This window comes from Cinclus cinclus, chromosome 6 (genome assembly GCF_963662255.1).
Source record: "Cinclus cinclus chromosome 6, bCinCin1.1, whole genome shotgun sequence".
Taxonomy (NCBI): domain Eukaryota; kingdom Metazoa; phylum Chordata; class Aves; order Passeriformes; family Cinclidae; genus Cinclus; species Cinclus cinclus.
The window spans coordinates 30042056-30062307 of NC_085051.1; the positions used below are offsets into that span (position 1 = coordinate 30042056).

At 42.4% G+C, this 20252-nt stretch overlaps 1 protein-coding gene across 1 annotated transcript; it reads left to right on the top strand.

Moving 5' to 3' along the window:
* Nucleotides 1-478: 478 nt before the first annotated feature.
* On the top strand, nucleotides 479-20245 carry ARG2 (arginase 2). The gene is made up of 8 exons (XM_062495099.1): nucleotides 479-595; nucleotides 719-791; nucleotides 12855-13032; nucleotides 13833-13992; nucleotides 17389-17483; nucleotides 17610-17714; nucleotides 18943-19079; nucleotides 19961-20245. Exons 1-8 carry the CDS (start codon nucleotides 479-481, stop codon nucleotides 20164-20166), a joined length of 1071 nt encoding a protein of 356 aa, XP_062351083.1. The 3' UTR covers nucleotides 20167-20245.
* The last annotated feature ends 7 nt before the right edge of the window (nucleotides 20246-20252 follow it).

Here is a 20252-nt window from a genome sequence, read left to right on the forward strand (position 1 = left end):
GTGACGAGTGTCATCCGTTTTCCTCCAGCGAAGCCTCGGATCAGCGTTCCTGCACGGAGGCTCTCGGCGCTCAGCGCGGCAGCCAGGGAGCCCGCCTGAGCTGCTGCTTCTTCTCCGAGACCCCGCCCGTGCCCCCGGCGGGGCGGCGGCTGCCACATAGGCCGCCCTCGGCCTCCGGGGGGTGCGGGGGGGAGGCCGCGAAGGCACGGCGGCCCCGCGGGGGGCCCGGCAGCCCTGCCCAGCCGGCGGCGGGCGAGGGGAAGCGAAGAGAGGCGAGGCGGCCGCAGTGGAAAAACCCCGGGCGGGCGTGAGGGGAGGAGAGCGGGGCGGGGCGGGGCGGGCGGGACACACCTCCGTGCGCGCGCGCTGCCGTTGGCCGGGCGGCGGGGGCGCGAGGGGCGGGGCCGCGGCGCGCGGGGGCGGCGCGGAGCGCTGAAGAGAGCGGGGCGCGGGCGGCGCGCGGCAGCATCGCCCCGCCATGGCCCTGCGCCGGACCCTCGCCCGCCTGCTCCGCGCCCAGCCCCGCGCCGCGCTCCCGCCGTCCCGCCGGGCGCACTCCGTGGCGCTGGTGGGAGCCCCGCTCTCCAGGGGCCAGGTGGGCATCGCGGGGGGCGCCGGGTGCCGCGGTCGCCCGGCTCCCCCCCCCTCCCCGGCGGGGCTCGCGTACCTGGCCGCGGGCAGCGCGGTCTGACGCGTTCCCTCTCTCTTTGTCTCGCAGAAACGGCGGGGAGTGGACCACGGCCCCGCTACCCTGCGCGCCGCGGGGCTGGCGGAGCGGCTGGCCGGGCTCGGTGAGCACAGCACGGCGCGGCGGGCGGGGCGGGGGTGGCGGCGGGGGCTGCGGGTGCCCGCATCGCCCCCCGCCCCTCCCGGGGCAGCGTGACTCAGCCGCTCCCCGGCTGCGGGCGGGGGGAGACGGGTCCTGCCTTCGTGACTCACGGAACGCACCGTGCCGGCGATGCCCGCAGCCTTGCGGCGGTGTCGGGAGGGAGAGGCTTGTCGCATTCCGCACCGGGAGGAGCCGCACCGGGCCCTGCGGGGGTCCCCGGAACAAAGAGCGGCCGGTGGTCCCGGCTCCCCGGCCGCGATGCTCTCCGGCTGCCCAGAAGAGCGGGATGCAGCCCGAGCCGCCGGCGCTGGCACAGCGAGCGCTGCACCGGCGCATGGAGCGTGTGCTGCTCCCGTGCTGACTCCAGGGGAGCCGGGGAAGCGAGAGCCCGCTTGGGTCGCTGGATGCGCGTTCAGGGCATCCAGACTCTGAAGTAACTGTGATCCTCGGGTTACCATATGCCTATCTTCCCCCACCCCCTTCTGTGTTCGTTACCAGTTTGTTCCAAAAAGATTTGTATGCTTCCAGGTGATGACATTCAGAATTTTCTGGAGAAGCCCTCAGTTTTATGTATGAGGTCTTTTCCGATGTTTTTGAAAACGCTTGTAAATACCACCCTGTGAACGGGCTGTTTCAGGTCTGTTAGTGCAAGCAAACCCATGCACTCAATTGTGATTCAGCTTCTCACATCTATTACGTCTGCAAGCTGAGACCTGCAGAAAGCTGTACCACAGTTACTAGAAACAGGACACGAGGCACAGAAACTTGTAAAGCTGAACTGTGTCTTGGACAATTTTCAATCTAAAAAGTGTTACTGAAGACGGTGTGAGGGGATGGATTGCAGGGCTTGGCCACAGAAAGAGCCAATATCTGCTCGCTGGGTGGTTAGTGTCAGTGGAGTTCAGATGCTTACAGAGATAATTGCCGAATAACCCTCTAGCAATTTTATTCTGAATTGTAAGAACTCTTCAAAACAGAAGCAATTGTTCTGTGCAGCCCTGTAGGCTTTTCCTGCATATCTTATGATTCACAAGCTGAAAAGTCCCAGTTGGCAGCCAGATGAGTAGATATTCTTTTCCTCTCTTCTTTTGTGCAAAATACAGACACTTGCCATCCTTGGCAATGCTTGAATTGTAGTGAACATGATATCTTAGCAAATGTGAAAAAGGGATTCTAAAAGAGGGTTTTTTGTACTAGAGTAGTTACTGAGCCTAAAGTTTATTTGAAACTAACGAATTGCTAGGTTTGAAAGGAGAATGCTCTTCCAAGACTGTGAGCAGCAGATTATTTTGTATCAATAACAGAAAATTTATACTGGAAGGCTTGGGGTTCTCTTTCAAGTGGTTCAGAGCTAATGTTTCCCCTTTGTAAGAATTCTTTGAGGAAAACCTCAAACCCACAAAACCCAACAAAATTAAAAACTAGAAGAAAAAGCCCTCTTATTTGCTTTGACACAAGCTCATTTCAATAGGAGCTAGTAGAATGAAAGGGAAATTCAAACTCTCTGGATTCCAGAACCAATATGTTATGGAGATAGAAATGAAGCGAGCGAAACTAAATTTAAAAAATACTTTCACTGCTTAATTTCTTATAGGTTGCTTACTTATTAATCAGTAATGAACATGAAGATATTTTCTTGCTGCTCCCTTGTAAATTTTAGAGGCTTTGGGATTTCTTCCTTGTGCAGTTGCAGTTTCCTATTGCTGGCATGTTCTTCCACTGGGGTGGGATTGGTGGGTTTTTTAAGGTGGTGTTGATGTCTATTGCTGCTTAAATCTCTGCAGCACTTTTAAGAACAGGTTCTGCTGTGAGGGTCCATCCTGAAAAGATGACAATCACCAGCATACACAGAGCAGTGGTTTACAGTGCAAAGACAATTTGCTTGAGTGGAGGGTGGTAGATGGAGGGGAGTGCTACCATGTAGCCTTTCGTACTGTACACATTTGTTGTTTGTGGAAACTTAACAAATTACTGTTTTTGTGTGGGCTGCCTTTTCTTCCCTGGGATGCCAGGATAGCTTTGGCTCAGTACTGTTGTAATAGTGCCATTACTTGGAGTCCTGTGGTATGCTGAACTGGCAGTAAAACTTTAGCTGCTTTCTTTGTTTTTCTAATCCTATGAATTTTCTGCTTATACTTTTAAGAAGGCCACAGTATTATCCTAATTATTATTTTGGATATTCTATTTGTCTCTTTTATTATAAGAGTTAATAGTTTTCACAGATTCTTGATTGTTTTCCTGGAACAGGCAATTTGTAGTGCCGTGAACTAGGCTTCTCCTTTAAAAAGAAATAATGTTTGTCTGAGAGATAGGGCTTCCTCATCTGTATTTGCTAGTTCTGAAGCATTTGTGGCCTGTGTATTACTTTAAGACTGTCTAGCCTCTGTTCCATTTAGCCTCTCTAGCTGTGACATATGGAAAGTGTTTGTTACATGCCCCCATTCCCTGCTTGTATATGAAAGAATGCTATAAACTTGATTTTCCTTGTCATTGCAACTTTGAAACCAGGTAGGAAATGTGGGATTATGCTTCCCAGTACAAAAGTGAGGCTGGATTCTGGGCCATCTAAAGAAGTACAGATGGGGGAAGAGGCAGTATTCCTCTGCCTTAACAGTAACTCTGAAAATTGCCCTCATAGTATTTCAAGTGGAGGAGATTTCTGGTGATCAGACTTCTGTTTGCCTGAAATTTTAAAGTTTATTTATTTAAAGTTTTGATTTATTCATCTTCTATTTGTAATTCAAGTTCAACTCGACCTGTATAAAATGAAAGTTCTCTGGAGGGTCCTCTGAAAACATAGCATTTGGGTAGTAAGATGCATACTGTTTGTTAATTCGAATGTAAAGCAGCCCCATGGCTTTTCAAATATTTGTCTGCCTTATTTAATGATTTCTGTTGACAGTGCTCCAGCTGTATCAGAAAGTGTGAGAATGCTAAACTTTTGTTTCCACTTTTTGCATTGTTTTGCACTTTGCTTTCATTGGCTGGTGGGTTTTTTGGGGCAGAATTTTATTGTTCCCTTGACCCTACCCTAATTTCTGTTCTTTCATAGTCCTATTGCAGTGTTCTGAGCTGCTATTCCAATTTCTGTTTCTTTGTGGGTTGGGGGGGTCCCTCCCTTGAAAGATTCTGTGACCATACCTACATGGTATGGTAACTTCTTGGCTGCCTCAAGTAATGACTGCCTGTGAACTGCTTGTTTATGCTTAGGCTGAAATCCGAGGAGGGAGCACAGAGGGAGCTGTTGTTGCTAGTCTGTACCAGACTGTCAGAGATGAACCCGAGCCACCGATTTTACTTTTATCCCCTTGTTAGAAGTGTAGAGAACGCTGCTACCTGTTGGTAGTAGCTCAAAGTGTACTCAGAAGAGCTAGTGTAGCAGGAGTCAGTCCATTTCCCAAGCCAAAAGCAGGGTGTGTGCAAGTCTAGCAGAAGTAAATTAAAATATAACTGACTCTGTCTGTGGGGATTTTTTATTAGCCTTGGCAAGTTTGTGTTCTAGCTTTGCTTCTTCTCCTAAGGGAAACTAAAATATTATCACCTTAAAGGACATCTTGCCAAAGAAGTAAAAGCGCCTTGTGGAAACAGATACCCACAACTCCTTGGCATGGGGGAGGAAAAAGGGTGCAAAGCATGTAGGGCTGTGTATTGCTCTAACAGTAAACAGAAATGGGTGTGATATGTGGAGGCTTTTGCCCTTTTGTTGGCTAGGAGTGGGGAAGATAGGTGGCAGATGCATAAGCTACTTAAGGTGCAAAGTATGAATTTTTTTAAATGAGAATTTCTTGAACAGGGCCTCTCCTCTTTGCTGCAGATTAGGCAGAGAATCTGATCAAACTTCAATCCAGAGTTTTGCCTAGCCCTCTTACTTGAGGAGAGAACGGCCTTACTCAGTTTTATACTTAATAGATAGCTACTGTGTCTTACTGTAGCCTTTGAGGTGACTTGGAGCACCTGTGCTGCTGCTGGCATGGCAACAACTTTAGTGTGAGATTTCTTCCCAAGTATTTATTCTTGTATGTCAACCGTTGTTGATTGTTGAATTAATTTTATTTTTTGGTCTTTACTTAGAACTGCATGCAGCTGGGTTCCTGAGCTTCATCAGGCTTGGATTTGAGTTACTGTAGAATTGATTAGCAAAATTTGGATCTGAGTTGCTGGCTTGGCAAGTTGGTGAACTGCAGAGACATGTGGCTTATACACAGAGTGGAACTATACTTGTCAGAGAGAATGAGCATCATATCACCATTCTTCTGTTTGACCAGAAAAAAGTTCTTCACTAATAGGTTTCGTGAGATCAGTGTAGTGACTCAGAAAGGAGTAACCTCCTCTAAAAGAGGTGTGGAGCTGTTAATCCCTGTCTCTGGAGCTGTGCTACTGCTTTGCCCAAAACCATTGGACTCCAACTGACATCTGCTGCCAGAAACAGCAATGCAACTTTGTTTCTTCACAAAGATAGCTCATATGGCAGCTGCTTCTACATACCTCCTCTTTGTCCACCTAAATCTTCTTCGGTGAAGAGTTTAGAAGGGAGATAAACAATTTTTTAGTTATGTACCAATTATGCTTAAATAAGTATGGGTGCTGGGATTCAGCAGACTGGTGAGAGTTACAGCTGCATTGCTGGAGAGGTAATGTTCATCAATCCATCCAGTAAATGTGTTTAAAGAGTTGCCTGTATCCCTGAAGAATTTGATAAACTGTACTATTCTGCTCCCCTGTATTTGAACTAAGATTAGATTTGCATGTTGGAAACAAGATTTGTCAGGAATGGATTCTTGAATTCTTGGATTAGTACAAAGCAAAGCTAGAATCTAGCTTTTACCTCAGTTGTTTCTCTTAAAAACTCAGTATTTTAAACTTGTTAAAGACATTAGTAGAGCCAGTCAAATATCTCTAACCTCTAGAATTCCAATAAGGTCTAGATTTGTTGTATAGATAACATTAAGATCTGGCTTTTTTTGAGTTATGTTTTCTGCTGTTGATGAAGTGGGAGACAGGCAATACTCTAGATAACTGCTGTCATTTAAGCAGCATGTTGTTTAGTTAGATCTCTGCATTGTTGAGGTAAGAAATGCTACTGTTCAACTCTTTTTATTTCTGTTCACATCTGGTGCTAGTACTGTCAAAGCTAAGTATTAATTTGCTAGGAACAAAAATCAGTTTGGATATAGCACAAAGAGATCAGATTAACAGCTAATTCTTCTTCCCTATAATGTATTTTAGGAAATAGAATTCCTATTTAGAAATAGGAATGATTTGGTTTTTTTTATCCAGGAACACCCCATCCCCTTGCTTTTCCCCTAAAACAGAATGGGTAAATGGCAGTCCTTTCCCTTAGACACAAGCATGCCCAAACACTTCTGTTTAATAATATCAGCACAACATGCTTATGTAGTACTGCAACTTATTTCTGGAACTAGATTTAATTACCTCTTTTTATTTATACAGAGATAAAGATCCATGAAACTCTGCTATTTTTGTTTACCTCTCAAATGCAGATTAGCCATGACTGGTTCCCTTCAAAGACCAGTGGTTTGTCAAAAATCAAAGCACAGCCAAAGGGGCTAATTGTAACTGGTATTTGCAATGAGTCTTTGAAATGATGCCAGTTGTCAGAATGCATCAAGGGCAGGTGCTGCTCCACTCTGTGAGGGAAGGCAGCCAGGAACTGGCTCTGATGACCTGGCAGGCAGAAGGAGCCCTGCTGGGGTTTTGGAGGAGAGCTGTTTTGAGGAGGCCTCTACTGAGGCTGTTTTTAGGTTGCTTCTTCCCAAAAGACCTCATTGGCTGTTTTGCCTTGAGCAGGGAAGGCTAAGCTCCCCTGAGGGAGTATGCTCTGCTGTGCACAACTGTGCTTAGCAGATGCGGTTTATCCTTTTGAATGTTGTACCTTTGGTATTTGCATGATTACAAGTGGCCTTGGAAGTCTGGAGAAGAATGTCAACGCTGCAAATATAGTCAGAGCAGTCCTTGTAGTCAGTTGGTTCTGATATTCTCTTCCCTTCCCCATGCTGATGGAGTATACAATCTGCTTTGGAATGAAAAGCTTTGTGTCAGGCATCGATTTAATGTTTGTTTTTCCCTCTCCCATTTGGCTGGTGTGTACTCGAGGTTGCACTCTGTGAAATTTGCCTTAAAAGAATCTTTGTGAATTCGGGGTAAATGTCACTTGGTGCTTTATAACTTTAATTGTTCTGTGTCTCATTTTAGTTTAAATACCTTTAAAAATAAAGCTATGCTGGTAAAGATCAGGAAAACCTGAAGTGATTATTTCTTCCTAATCTTTAAATAAGAGGAGACTACAGTCAAATCAATGAACAGAGCTCTTGGGGCTTTTGTTTGTTTGTTTTTTTTATTTATATGGAGGAGTGTTTTTGGATGAAAGGGAAAAAATTCTGTTAGAACACCACCTGCTGAAAACAGGGAATTAAGCACTGACGTTAAATACAAAACAAACAAACCAGCAACGCACAGTCTTTTTCATTTGTATATGAAGAAGTGGTCAGATGTTACTTTTCTCCCTGCTGGTGAAGAGGGAAGAAGAGAATTTCAGTAATCTCTAATATATTCTGCTTTCCCTTCCTCTCAAGTGTTACTTGCCTGAGATAACTAATGTGACAACTGGTTACTTCTGTAACAATCTAAAGCACAAGGTGCTTGTTGTTGAGGAAGGCTCTTTTGGCATTATGATCCTCATGACTGTAAGCACCCCATTGTGTTCTTGTTATCGGGAACTGTGTCTGGGTTAAGCTTATTTGAAGGGAATTAGCCCGTGTGCAGGGTTTGTTGGTGGTGTGGCAGACGCAATAGCTGCACCCTTCTCTCTGATGCAAGCCACAGTGCAAATGTTTCCCAACACCTCAGACTGACGTTTTTGAAGACCTCTTAAGGTCAACTGCACTGAATTTCATAAGAGATTAAAGTTATAAGCAGTTTCCAAAGGGACAATGAGGTGGCTTCTCGATTTGGGGTTGGAAAAAAGTTTTTTTGGTTCACTTTATGCAAGGGGCAAATTGAATACAGACTTGGGGGAGCAGATGGAATTGGGTTTGCTTGTTTTGTAGGAGATGAAGCTTTTTAAATGTGTACAGCAATAGAAACTTTGTCTGAAACAAGACCTTTCAAAATTTTAAGGAAAGGATGGGAATTGCTCAGACAAGAGTTTGCCTTTTAGGAAGTGAGATTTTTGGAACTGACAGGTATCTATTGAGCCATCAACTATGTATCCAGTAGATTTTTTCCAGCAGATACCTATTCAGTTTAAAGAGAAATAGATGCTGTGTAATGAACTTCTAGCAAGAGGATTATGATTAAATTAGGCTGCTGAAGTCTGTCTCTTGCAGTGGGAACCTTGCTAGCCTAATTTCCTATTCGTGTAAAATGAAATATGCACTTCATTAATGTAGCTGTAACACACACGTCCTGGATAATTCTGAAGGATTAAAACTGCCTAAAAAAACCCCAAAAAACCTTCAAAATGCACTGGTCATACTGGTCATCATGGATTGAATAATTTGTTTGCTGTTGTGTAACATTCTGACAGTATCTTTGAGAAAGGATTGCAAATTCCCTACCATAAGCCAATGGGGTTATACTGAAAAGAAGGATGGTAACTTGGTTTCATTCATGGGAAAGAAAATATTAACTTTGCCTATAAACATTGTTGCATCCCAATAAGTCATTTCCTGTGCTTGCGGTGGTTTAATGAGTGATGCTATAATCTGAAAAAAACAGTTTGCAGGAGTGATGCTTTCATGTGAGCAGCTTTATATAACATAGTATGAAAGAAGGTCTAGTAACTGTGGGATTTCCAGATTCCTTTGATGGCAGTTCAACCCAGAAGAGGATTTACTTTCCCCATTAAGTAGGTATTTGGTTCTTGTTTTTTTTTTTTTTTTTTTTTTTTTTTTTTGTGTCCAAACCACAAATATCCAGTGTAAACCAGCAGTGTTGGGAGATCAGTTCTCTCCCATGTTGCTTGTGCTTTTGTTCCAATTCCCATTTGCTGCCCTGCAGAGCTGTTATATTTCTTATGTAGGTTCAATTCATGATGCCTGTGTGATCTTTCCCTAACCTGTTCTGGTCAAAATAAATCAACCAGGGAAATATCTACTGTGCAAACTATTTCAAGGTAATTTATTTTGGTTTTTTTGGCTGAACTGTGCCCCCAGGCACTTTTGTTGATGATGAGGGGGCGGAGCATTGAACCGCTGAGGATTGCACTCCTGAGCTGGAGATGTGCTGCCTTTCCACGCTGGCTGTTCATTCTGACAGGACTGTGGTGCATATGCACGTGTTAGTTATGTAACTATACTGTGTGTTTGTACTCAGATTGACACCTTTATCTCCCTTGTATCTCGCTAAAGCTTCTGCAATAGAAATAGATTATTCAGGCCTCCTTTTTTGTTTTCCTCCCTTCAAAAAGGGATCTCTGCTTGAGCCAGTGTTGGTGGAGCTGACTTGTATGTATTTGGTTGTTATCAATTTCTTGCACTGTTGATAATTGACTAATGAATCAAACATATTTTTAATGTGAAAGTAATTTCTGTTAGGGCTTGAAAGTGCAAACAAAAGTCTTTTGATCACATTTGATTCCATACTCTTTAGTTGCTAGCAAAATGTCAGTGCTGTTAACTTCTTCAGTACTGTATGGTACTTACAGCATGTTTCTATTTAAAAGAACTTGAATCCTGGCTAGACCTGATCTGCCGCACTGGCAAATTATGTGGATGTTGTGAATGTAAAGAAGCTGGCTTTTCTATCTGCCCATAGCTTTTTGTACCTTTCAGAACTTAAATCTACTGCCTTTTAAAAGGCCCATATATATTCATGTTAATTTTCGGTGCTGATTTAAAAAGCTGTTTTGTTTATAAGAATTAGCATCTATATAAAATACTGTCTCAAAGAAGTAAGCTACCAAAGAAAGTAAGTGCTTGGTGAGGTAGATTATAAAATCTTTCACTAGTGGCCAAATAACAGCAAAATTCCCAGACTGCACAGCCCTACAGCATGTCTGTCCATTGAGCAATTTCTGTGCACAAATAATGTAGTTGAGAGAGCTTTGATTTAAGAAATAAACTTAAATCTATTTGCAAGCAGGCAGATGAAATGGAAAACAATTTAGATCTTTAAGTTTTAGACTAATAGCTGATATTTGAAATAGAAGCTCTGCCAAATTATTAAAGTAGTTACCGATGTATTAAACTATTCTTTTTGTTCAGCACCATTAAGACAAATGTGCATGTTGATTTCATTGCATTTGAAAAACTGTGCGTATGTATGCACATACACTTCCCACACTTTAGGAGACATGACATATCTAAGTACTGTGAATTTCTCTCTCTGTGCACTATCTATTCACGAAGCTTTCCCTTTGCCTAAGGTCATTTAATCTCAGTTTTCAAAACACTAGGCACCATTAAAAGAAATAATAGAGAAGATATTAATATTTGAGTATTGGATTAGCATGTACTTCTGAGATTAACTGTATCTTAATCAGATGGCCTTTGGATAGCTGGCTGAAAACATTCCTTATCACCCTGGGAAACCTGAGCTGTCCTCTGCAATCAATAAAAACAGCAGGCGTAGAGAAAAAGGATGCACAGAGCTGAGAAAAGAAACTGCTACAAGGTTGATGAGCCCTATCTGAACTTTAGAAGATGGTAACAAAAACTGAAAGTATCTATTGTCTTTTACAGATATTAGGGTTTTTTATAAAAATAATTAGAAGGAATTATTAGTATCATGTGTTCAAAAAGTGCACAAGATTGCAGAATTCTGGACCACTAAAGTGTTAAGCTATATAAACCTGATGATCCTAAGAAACAAATGGGGTTTTTTTTATTCAGAAGCTGACCCAAGTCTTTTTGCCCTACAGTGAGAACTCGGAGGTGGGCAGGGTAAAGCAGAAATTACTAAGCACTTGCTACTTCTCTAAACACACTTGCACAGATCTGCCATGTGTGGCCTGCCTTGAGCATAACCTGGAGGATTCTAACTGATTTCTTGACGTGCAAGGAATGATAGCATGGTTGGATCTTTGTTTTATACTGGTCTGAAGGTGGAGCTTTGTGATAGAATGAAAGGAATTTGTTTTTCATCCTTTAATGAGTAAAACCACTGCCATATGCTTGTATGTTCTGTAGGAGAGAACAACACCAAAGTTGTAGTCCTTTCTCCCATTACACTGTGTAATGTGTTGTCCTGCAAATGTGTAACTCACTGCATTTGGCTCCCAACTGCAGATTTATTTCACCTTTGATCTAATACTGCTGAGATCTGTGTATTTTTCCCTTGTAAAAGATTATCCTCAAATGGTCTTGATACCCATTGAAGTCTTACTTCCAAAACTTGTCTCCCAGGCATGCTGAAGTACTTTCATCAAAATTTGGAATACTGAAATATATAGCAGTGTGCATATGTGGGAAAAGTCGCCTTGCAGGATGATGTAATCAAAAAAAATAAACTTTTAACATTCACTCAACATCTTGGAACTCACTGCTTTTTTCTGCTTCTGCACAGCAACAGAATAAACAGAGGGTAGTAAATGTAGTGGTCACAGATCAGATAGCGCATTCAAATGAAATGGGCTCAAAATTCCAGAGCCTTCATCCTGTTGCTTAATTAGGTCTTGTCTACTTGAGGAGAAAAAAAAAAGCAGTTGGGTACCTGTGTTGCTTTCTGAAAGGCAGGGAGTAATGTGTCATGGTCCTGCTTACTGCTTGAATTACTGTCACTGCAGCGAATGTATTTTCTGAGTTGCTAAGCCATCTATTCAATCCTTTGTTGAGCAGCTGTGCTCAGCCGAGATCTTCATCTGCAAATACCCCAACATCTGCCCACCTATGTCCCTGCTATAAAATGTATGTTTGCCTATTTCCCAGCACCAAATCTGCACAAGTGACTCAATAACTTTCCTTCATTCATTTCACCAGTCAAAACTACTTTTAAAATATGAAGAAGTCATGTATTTCTCCACTATGCTTTTATGCAATATCCACCAAGCAAATTCACAAGGACAGTTTCCTAGACATTAGACTAATGGCTTACTGGAAATTAAGCAGGAACCCAGAGTACCAAGTAGGCTGTTTCTTCATGTTGACTTGTCTTATATTTCTCAAATTGCTCCATTAAGCACAGGATGGCTAAAGGCAAAATGTCAAGCTCTGGCCTGGATGCTTTGAGCTGTAAACAGACTAGTGATTCTGAGGAGCAAGGGGGAAGGCATGACTGGTATTCAGGGTGGTCTTATTAAGCCTTTATTGGTGTAGCTGTAAATACCTTGAGGCCTTTACTGCCCTCATCAGAGCCTGCATTGAGAGGCCTGTCTCAACTGAGAGTCTCTGAGAGGAAATGCTGAGTTTTACACCCAGGATATTCTCCAGTTCAACAGCCAATTAAGCTGTAACTGGCAATGAAAGGATGTCAAAGAGTTTTGGAATTGAAGTCCCAGAATTAAAATGCCCTCTAGAATATCTTGTGTTGAGAAAATGGACAGGTTCTAACAAAGCACTAGTGAATTCTCCATGGAGTTGCCTGGAAGTACTGTAAGGAAATAATATTATTTGACACTTGGCACTTTTGTGGCTGGATTTTTGGGGACCTTGAAAATGTAAAATAACTGTAGCTGTAGTTAGTGAAATGTGTAGTTCTCAGTGTCTCTGAGCATTTGAGCTTATTTGAGGTTGTATACAAATCTGTCTAAATGGGAAGGAAGGTGACAATGCAGACTGTAATTTTTCATGTTAGAATTTACCATGAAATAATTTTTAAAAAATCCAAACTTCTCCTGAGTGACTTTTCATGACTGGCATAGCTCACTGCTAACTTAAAGCTGTTTTAAGCTGATAATGTTGTCTTAAACTTTCTAATTTGTAATGCTGTGAGTTTGCATCCCATGCAAATAGTCAAATGGATCCATTCCTTTCCTGTTTTCCTTTCGTACTTGCCCAACTGATTTTGAGCATTTCCCTGGGAGGGAATTTAAATAAGTCACTTTCTCCTTTTGTTACTGTGTTCCTAGGATGCCAAGTACACGACTTTGGAGATTTGAATTTCACTCAAGTTCCCAATGATGAATTGTACAACAACCTGATATTATATCCGCGGTCGGTGGGCTTGGCCAGCCAGATGCTGGCTGATGCAGTGAGCAGAGCCGTAGCTGCTGGACACAGATGTGTCACTTTAGGAGGTGATCACAGGTGAGCTGACCTAAAAACAATTAATTCATGCTGCAGTTTGACACTTGGAGTGCAAGAATGTAATTTAAAAAGCAAGGGGACTGAGGGAACAATAGCTAGGGAGTAGTTTCTTGGCAATACCTTAGGGATAGGCTTTTAGGGTGGAACATAGAAGACAGCTACAAGAACCTGACCTTCCCAGACAGTATTGCTTAGTTCCAGACTGGTCTGTGAGCAGTTGTGTAGACACACAAATGAGGTTTTCCTCTTTGGGAAAGTTTGTCTCATGTTCCTTCGGAGGAACTGCTCAGTGTCTTAATGTTTTGTGACGTCTTTCTTTTGCCCACCTCTTAGGATAGGTTTGTAAAGCCTACACACAGACAATTTTGCAATAGATCTTACAACATGAATCTTCTTCTTCTTCTTTTTCATTAACCTTTGGTCTGAGAATTCATTGAAGATGGTAGGGCATGCAAGAAGGAATTGTGGGGGAAGATGTCATGACAGGAATAAAAAAGGCTAGATTTTCTGGAGCATTTGGGTCTAGAGCAGGAGAAGATTAAGTGTGTGGGAAGGGTGACAGCAGAGACAGCAGGGAGGTCTGGCTTATCTGTGACTATAGCCCTATAGAGTTACTTGGCGTCCTAGAATCATGGCAGCAGCATGCCATGCAGTTTGTATGGGATGCTCCCTTTATTGTGACATATCTAATGTATGGAAATGTAATGGCATGGGTGACTGAAGCTGAGAGACTTCCAATTGTCCTTGTAGTTGTTCTGAAGAAGAAATGGTGACTAAAGACTTTGTTACTGTACTTCCAGCTTGGCACTTGGTTCTGTCAGTGGCCATGCACGGCAGTGCCCACACCTTGGAGTGATCTGGGTGGATGCACATGCTGATATCAACACGCCTCTCACAACTCAGTCTGGAAGCCTCCATGGACAACCTCTTTCATTTCTCCTGAGGGAGCTTCGAGATAAAGTGAGTATCCTGATTGTGGTTATCCTACATGGCAACCTCACAGCATTGCATACTTGCTGATGTGAAGTCCTTTCTTACCTGCTGCAAATGCAGATCTTTTCTATCAGGGTAAAGATAAAATATGTACTCTTGTGTGTGCACACGTGCAAATGCATGCACACATATGTACAAGTGCTGCAAACACAGACACGCTTAGAAACATGAATGAGAAAAAGCTTTTCTGTGTGCTTGCACAAACATGGACTGCATGGTGAGCAGCTGGCTGTGGTGCCACTCCTGTGTTGTGAGCAGGGTTGCTGCCGAGGTTGGGCAATGGCAGCACTGCTACCAACTGAGCAGGAACCTCCCCCCAGCCCAGCCTGTGAGAGCTGAGCTGAGCTCACCTCCAGGAACAGCTGGTTCTTGCATACCTTGCATGCTGCTTCTGCTTAGTTTGGCTCTTCCATGTTTTGACAACCTTGGGGCCTGACAGGGGCTGTTCCTGTTGATCTCTCCTAACTGGCTGCTCTGGCGTTGGCTCCATTGTAAATATTACAAATCAGAATGGCTATAATTGCTTGCAGTGAGCTTGTAAAGAGAGAGCCTTTTTCTTGTAAAGAGGTCAAATTATCAAAAAGAGCTGTTTCCTGGGGCACGTGGAATGTGCACGGCCTGTTTTTGCTGCTGTCAAGATGCTGAACAGTAGGTTGAGCTAATGCCTACTTGCCCTGCCTGGCTTAGCTATGGGCTGTGTCACCCTGTCACAGGGACCTGCAGCACCTGTGCAGTGAACAGCTGAGGTCTCTGCAGTAGGAACTTTGATACAATAATCTGCTTCTGCTGAAGCTCCAGGCCTGGAGAGCGAGCGCAGGATCAGCAACTGCATCTTGAGAATGGATGCTGGAGCTGCAAGAAAACCTGACTGCTTTATTTTGGCACTCTGCATTGCTAGTTATTACTCCTAAATTTCTAGTTTCTCTCTTACAAATTTGGGGTGCTGTGTTGCTGGAGGTATGCCCTTTCCAAGCAAGAACAAGCATGTTTAAATCTGTATGGCTACTGAGGATACCACTGCTTCAGTTCCTGTTCAGCATGGCAATACTGCAGTCATCTTGTAAAGCTCTTCTGCTTTTTTCTCCTGCAAATTCTTCTGGATTATTTCCATCCACAAATCAATAGAATCATTTGGTGCTTTTACATACTTCAGTCTTTCTAGTCATTCTTATGTGGTCTCTACAAACATGCTGGAATTTCCAAAGTAATGCAAAACTAATGGGGCTTTTTAGAACACCCCCTGAACATGAGAAGGTTAATATAAAAGGTTACTGTATTTCTACATTTTTGCCCATAAGTTAAAGGGGGTGATATTTTTTTTTTTTGACAGCTGTACACACTTTCTCAAGGGACGTAAGACGAGAGAGAAAATTTTGTGAATTTTAGAGCTCACCTGAAGTGAACAGTTTATGGCTTGATGGGAACAGAACAGAAACTAATGTTCTGTGATAATTGAGGAAGGAGATATTTTGTCTGCAGGGTTCCAGTTCTTGAGCAGCACAGAAAAGCAGTAATTTTTTACAATTATTGGGGTTTTTTTGACATGCTAAAAGAATACCTGTAAGCTTTCTGATGTCAGTGGAGAGGAGGCCTTTCTTGCAAGCAGCAGTAGAAAGAATAAGATTAGGCTATGCTTAGTGGCAAGCTACTCAGGCATGGTTCTGGTTATGGGATCTTGTTACAAGCCCACCTCAATTCCAGCAGTCTGGATGCCTGTGCAGAAGCAGCTCACTCAAGGCCTGGCTGTGCAGGTGCACAAACAGGCATGTGCACTCACTCAGGGGGGTTTTCTTACCCTACTGTATTCCTGTTTAGAGGAGGGAAACCAACACAAGTCCAGCTGGTACCATGAGGCTTCTACAACAGTATGAATCTTTAAACAGCTCTTTAGCAGTAACAGAATGTGCTATTTGACAATGATTTGTCTGGCTAATACCCCTTGACTCTCTGGAGTGATCCATTATGTGTGCAGAAGTGCATATGGCTCACCCTCTTAGTCTCATCCAGTACAGCAGTTGAGTCAATAATGGGACAAAAAAAATTATCATCCTCCTTTCCTGACTGCTTCAGGGCTCCTGGAAGCATCCAAACTCACAAACTGCTATTAATACCTTCCCAGGAAAATGCCTGCACCTCTGGCTTTACTATCAGCAATTCCTTTTCCATTGTAATAAAGCAAAGAACCTGTCAAAGGCAGTTAATACATTAAATTTAATTTATTTGCAAACAAAGAGGTGTAATTGAAATTGCAGTATTAAATCTACTAAATCATTAATACTAGAGAGCGTCTGACTATTATCATTACTATGCTCAGCTTATGATGTGATAAGAGCTTTGCAGAATTCATTTTTGAAACCTGAATTAATTTTCCTAGTGGTCTCCAATTAATTTATCCTTCTTAATTTATGACCAGAGAAGTTTCAGATCATTGTCTTAGAGTAGCAAATACTTTTATAATCTGTGCTAATTTAATCAGTGTAATTATATATAGCTATGGATGTGTTAACCTTTAAAAACATCTAATATTGTAATTAGAATATAATTAGTAATTGAGAAGTCTTAAGAGGGAAACAAAACCTTCTAGGTGATTGACAGCTATGTTGGCTGTAGCCATTTTCAGAGCTGGAAGAAGAAATGTGAGTTGATTTAAATCTCTCTTAAAAGTAGTAGCTATTACTAACTGAATGGTTTTATAATTCTATACCATGACTAAATTACCAAAGCTGAAAAATTATGACCTCATAATCTTTCAGTTGTTGTCTTAGACCTATTCTTTTCAATCCTGCATCAAAAGCCAGCATGATGTAACTCACTGTAGAGGCCTAACTTCTTGCTCTGCTTTCCCTCACCCTCTTTTTTCATTTTTTTCAACTTTCCACTTTGAATTTATCCATCTTTAATGCTTTTATTGTAAGTCTGCATGACTTCGGTAGTTCTCTTAAGAAGATACAAGTGCCTTGGTTTTCATTCTTCCACCTAAGCATAATGTATTAGGTAAGTTACAGAACATTACCATACCCTGTGTGAGCTACACCTGGGTATCTACTTTAGCATTCCTCTTTATCCTCACTGATGCAAATTTGGATTTGGGCTTTTCAGCCTTCCTTCTCTTCAAACTGGAAAATGTAGAAGAGTTAAAAACTTCATTAACATTCAACTCAGATAAAGCCATATCTCTTTCCCTGAGTTGAATGTAGGAATGAAAGTAAGGAACAATTACATCAACCAAACCTTCAAGTGCAGAAGTTTATTTAGAGAGAGGAAGGATGTTATAAATCAATCCAAAGTTTTCAGGGAAGCATTAAAATAGTGTTTTGTTAGGTATATCATTAAACTGACCTAATACTAAACCTCTGCTTGCAGGTACCACAACTTCCTGGCTTTTCCTGGCTAAAGCCCTGCCTTTCAGCATCTGATATTGTATACATTGGCTTGAGGGATGTGGATCCTGCTGAGTAGTAAGTTGGTTTAGATTCAAAGATTTTTGTAAAGGCTGAAATAATGAGCTTGAAATCATGTCCATAAGGGTTGCTAGATTTCAGCTTAAACCAGTAATGATTGATTTTAAAAAACTATTTTCATAGCTATATTCTGAAGAACTTTGACATCCAGTATTTTTCCATGAGGGATATTGACCGCCTTGGAATTCAGAAAGTTATGGAAAGAACCTTTGAACAACTGATGGGCAGGTAACAAACTATTATCTAATTTAAACTACTCTTGTTGAACATCTGCTTTAGTGAAGGTCACTTGATGGAAGGTGGCTGTACAGAACAGTGAGTGTCCAGCATATAGGAAAGTCTCAGCACTGGAACCATTTCACAGTGTTTGGCAGGTGGCTGACACAGGTTACCTGACTCACTACAGCTGTGGCTCTGCTTTTTACTATTTGGTTCTGTTACATAATTCTGTATTTTCTGCAGTTTGACAAGATGTTTGAATCAACTCAGTGCAGGATACACATTATACTTTTAAAAATACGTACAGCCACTTGACAGTAACTTGAAATGAACTGTTGGTATGGGAGGTAGAAGCATTTGATGGCTTCCTCCTTGGACTGCTCACACACAATGTTGTGATGGTGGCTGCCAGTGCAGCTGGTAAAGGTCACTTTAACCATTCCCTTACAGCAGTTCACTACTGGCACCTTTGTGACCCTTGTTCAAGTTTGGGGAACCAGGTCAGGGACCAAATCATGCTAGTCTAGGAGCTGGCAGAAGGTCACTTAGAAAGGGTAACCTCTCCCACAGGTTAGAACCTGTGCTGCATGCTGCTGTTTTCTAAAGGTGTGCTCACCCTTCCTAGCTGCAGCTGTGCCAAGTAAAGAAAATGGCAATCCAGATACTTCTCCTTACTGAGCATGTGCAGTAAGTTGGAAGTAAGCAGTCTACCACTTAAATAATTCATGTGAGTGAGTGACAAGCAGTGTCCAGTTTATTAAGCTGTCACCAGCTGGCAGATGAGATATTAAGTAACTAACATTTTAGGTTTGAATTTATCCTTTACTACTTCAGCAGCTAGGCTACATGGCAGGGTTTGGAGAGACCCTTGAAGTATTGACCTGAGAAATGCTCATCTTGATGAACTGTCAGTGAAATCCTTGAGCTCGATGCTTCCTCCATCCTAACTGCCATGTACATCAGTGTTTCAGCCTTCACCCTGGCTTTCTGTACAAAAGGAGAAAAGGCTGGATTGTATCATACACTTCTCTACATCTTTCCACTAAGATGACAAATACCAGTTAAGGTGGTTTGAAGTAAAGGACTTATCTTCAGCCAAATTCTTGCTGAGTAGAAGCTTTTTTAATGTGTATGAGACATGGTTCAAGGAGCTTGCTGATTAGCCTGGACAGTAAGAAATGCACATAGAAAAAGTGTAAGGCTCTAAGATTGCTCTTCCTGTGTTATTCCGTCCCAGGAGACAGAGACCAATTCACCTGAGTTTTGACATTGATGCTTTTGATCCCTCACTGGCTCCAGCAACCGGGACTCCTGTTCTAGGTGGATTAACTTACAGAGAAGGCATGTACATCACAGAGGAAATACACAACACAGGTAGGAGCTGACCAGCAGTATGGGGCTAAGCAGGGACAGGACAAACTACCCAGGCTCATACTGGTTATGTTTTTCCTGTGTAAACAGATAGTAAGTGTAGTCAAAGCAAAGGTGCCTGCAAAGTCAATTCTGCTTTCAGTAAGGGAAAAAAAAGTCCTGTGGCTGTGCAACTCCTTTGGTGTTGGAAGCAGCTTAACCATCAACAACTTCAGCTTAGCAAAAGAAAATAAAATACACACTATTTTAACAGCTTATGTCAAAAATGTGTAATACTGTTCCCTAATCCTAAACACATGAGGTGAGATGTGAATATGGGCATCTGGAATACAAAAATGGGTACAAACAATCTGAAGTAGTTTGAAGTTCCATTCTAGGAGTCAAGACTAATGAATCAAGCTTTCATAAAATATAGTGCAGTTGACTCAATATATAAGGACTTTTCATCTTATTACCATCAAGTTTTTATTTAATATGTTTAAACGATATTATTTGCAGTAAAAGAAGGTTAAAAAATCCCAACCAGACAACAGTCTATAGATTCATGAATAGGATGGTGAAAGAGTATGAGGTGAGACTATTTTAGAACCCTTCATCTTTGGACTGGGAGAAACATTTCTCTCATAAATGTATATGGAACATCAAACGTTTTTCCTGAATGCTGAAAGCATGAATGAGTGAGGTAGTGATGATGTGAGAAAGAACCAAATTAAAAACACAAATTTGCATCTGAGAACAACGACCTCATCCCTCGAGAACCAATTTTACTTGTCTAAGGGGTAGTGTAGGTCACAAACCCAAATACCAGACATACCACAATGAACAAAACATTGCAGAAGACCGTACCCTTTGTCAGAGTAACAAAGCTGCAATCATTTTCACAGGAATGCTTTCAGCTGTAGACATGGTTGAAGTCAATCCACTGCTTGGAGCTTCTCAAGAGGCAGTGAAAGCAACTGCTCGCCTTGCAGTCGATGTGATAGCGACGTGCTTTGGGCAGACAAGGGAAGGAGCACACATCGCTTTTGATGAACTCCCAACACCCAGCTCTCCAGATGAATCTGACAGTGAAGAGCAAGTGAGGATTTAAGAACCCCAAGTTCTGGGTATATTGGACACTACAGAGCTCTGCTGAGGCACTTGAGTGGATAGATTGTCAACACTTGGCAAATACTG

What these genes read in the sequence shown, in the direction of transcription:
- ARG2 (XM_062495099.1), top strand. Translation starts at nt 479, where the DNA reads ATGGCCCTGCGCCGGACCCTCGCCCGCCTGCTCCGCGCCCAGCCCCGC. An exon ending in CCCCGCTCTCCAGGGGCCAG is followed by an intron (nt 596 to 718) that starts GTGGGCATCGCG and finishes TTTGTCTCGCAG; the next exon opens with AAACGGCGGGGAGTGGACCA. An exon ending in TGAGGGAGCTTCGAGATAAA is followed by an intron (nt 13,993 to 17,388) that starts GTGAGTATCCTG and finishes CTCTGCTTGCAG; the next exon opens with GTACCACAACTTCCTGGCTT.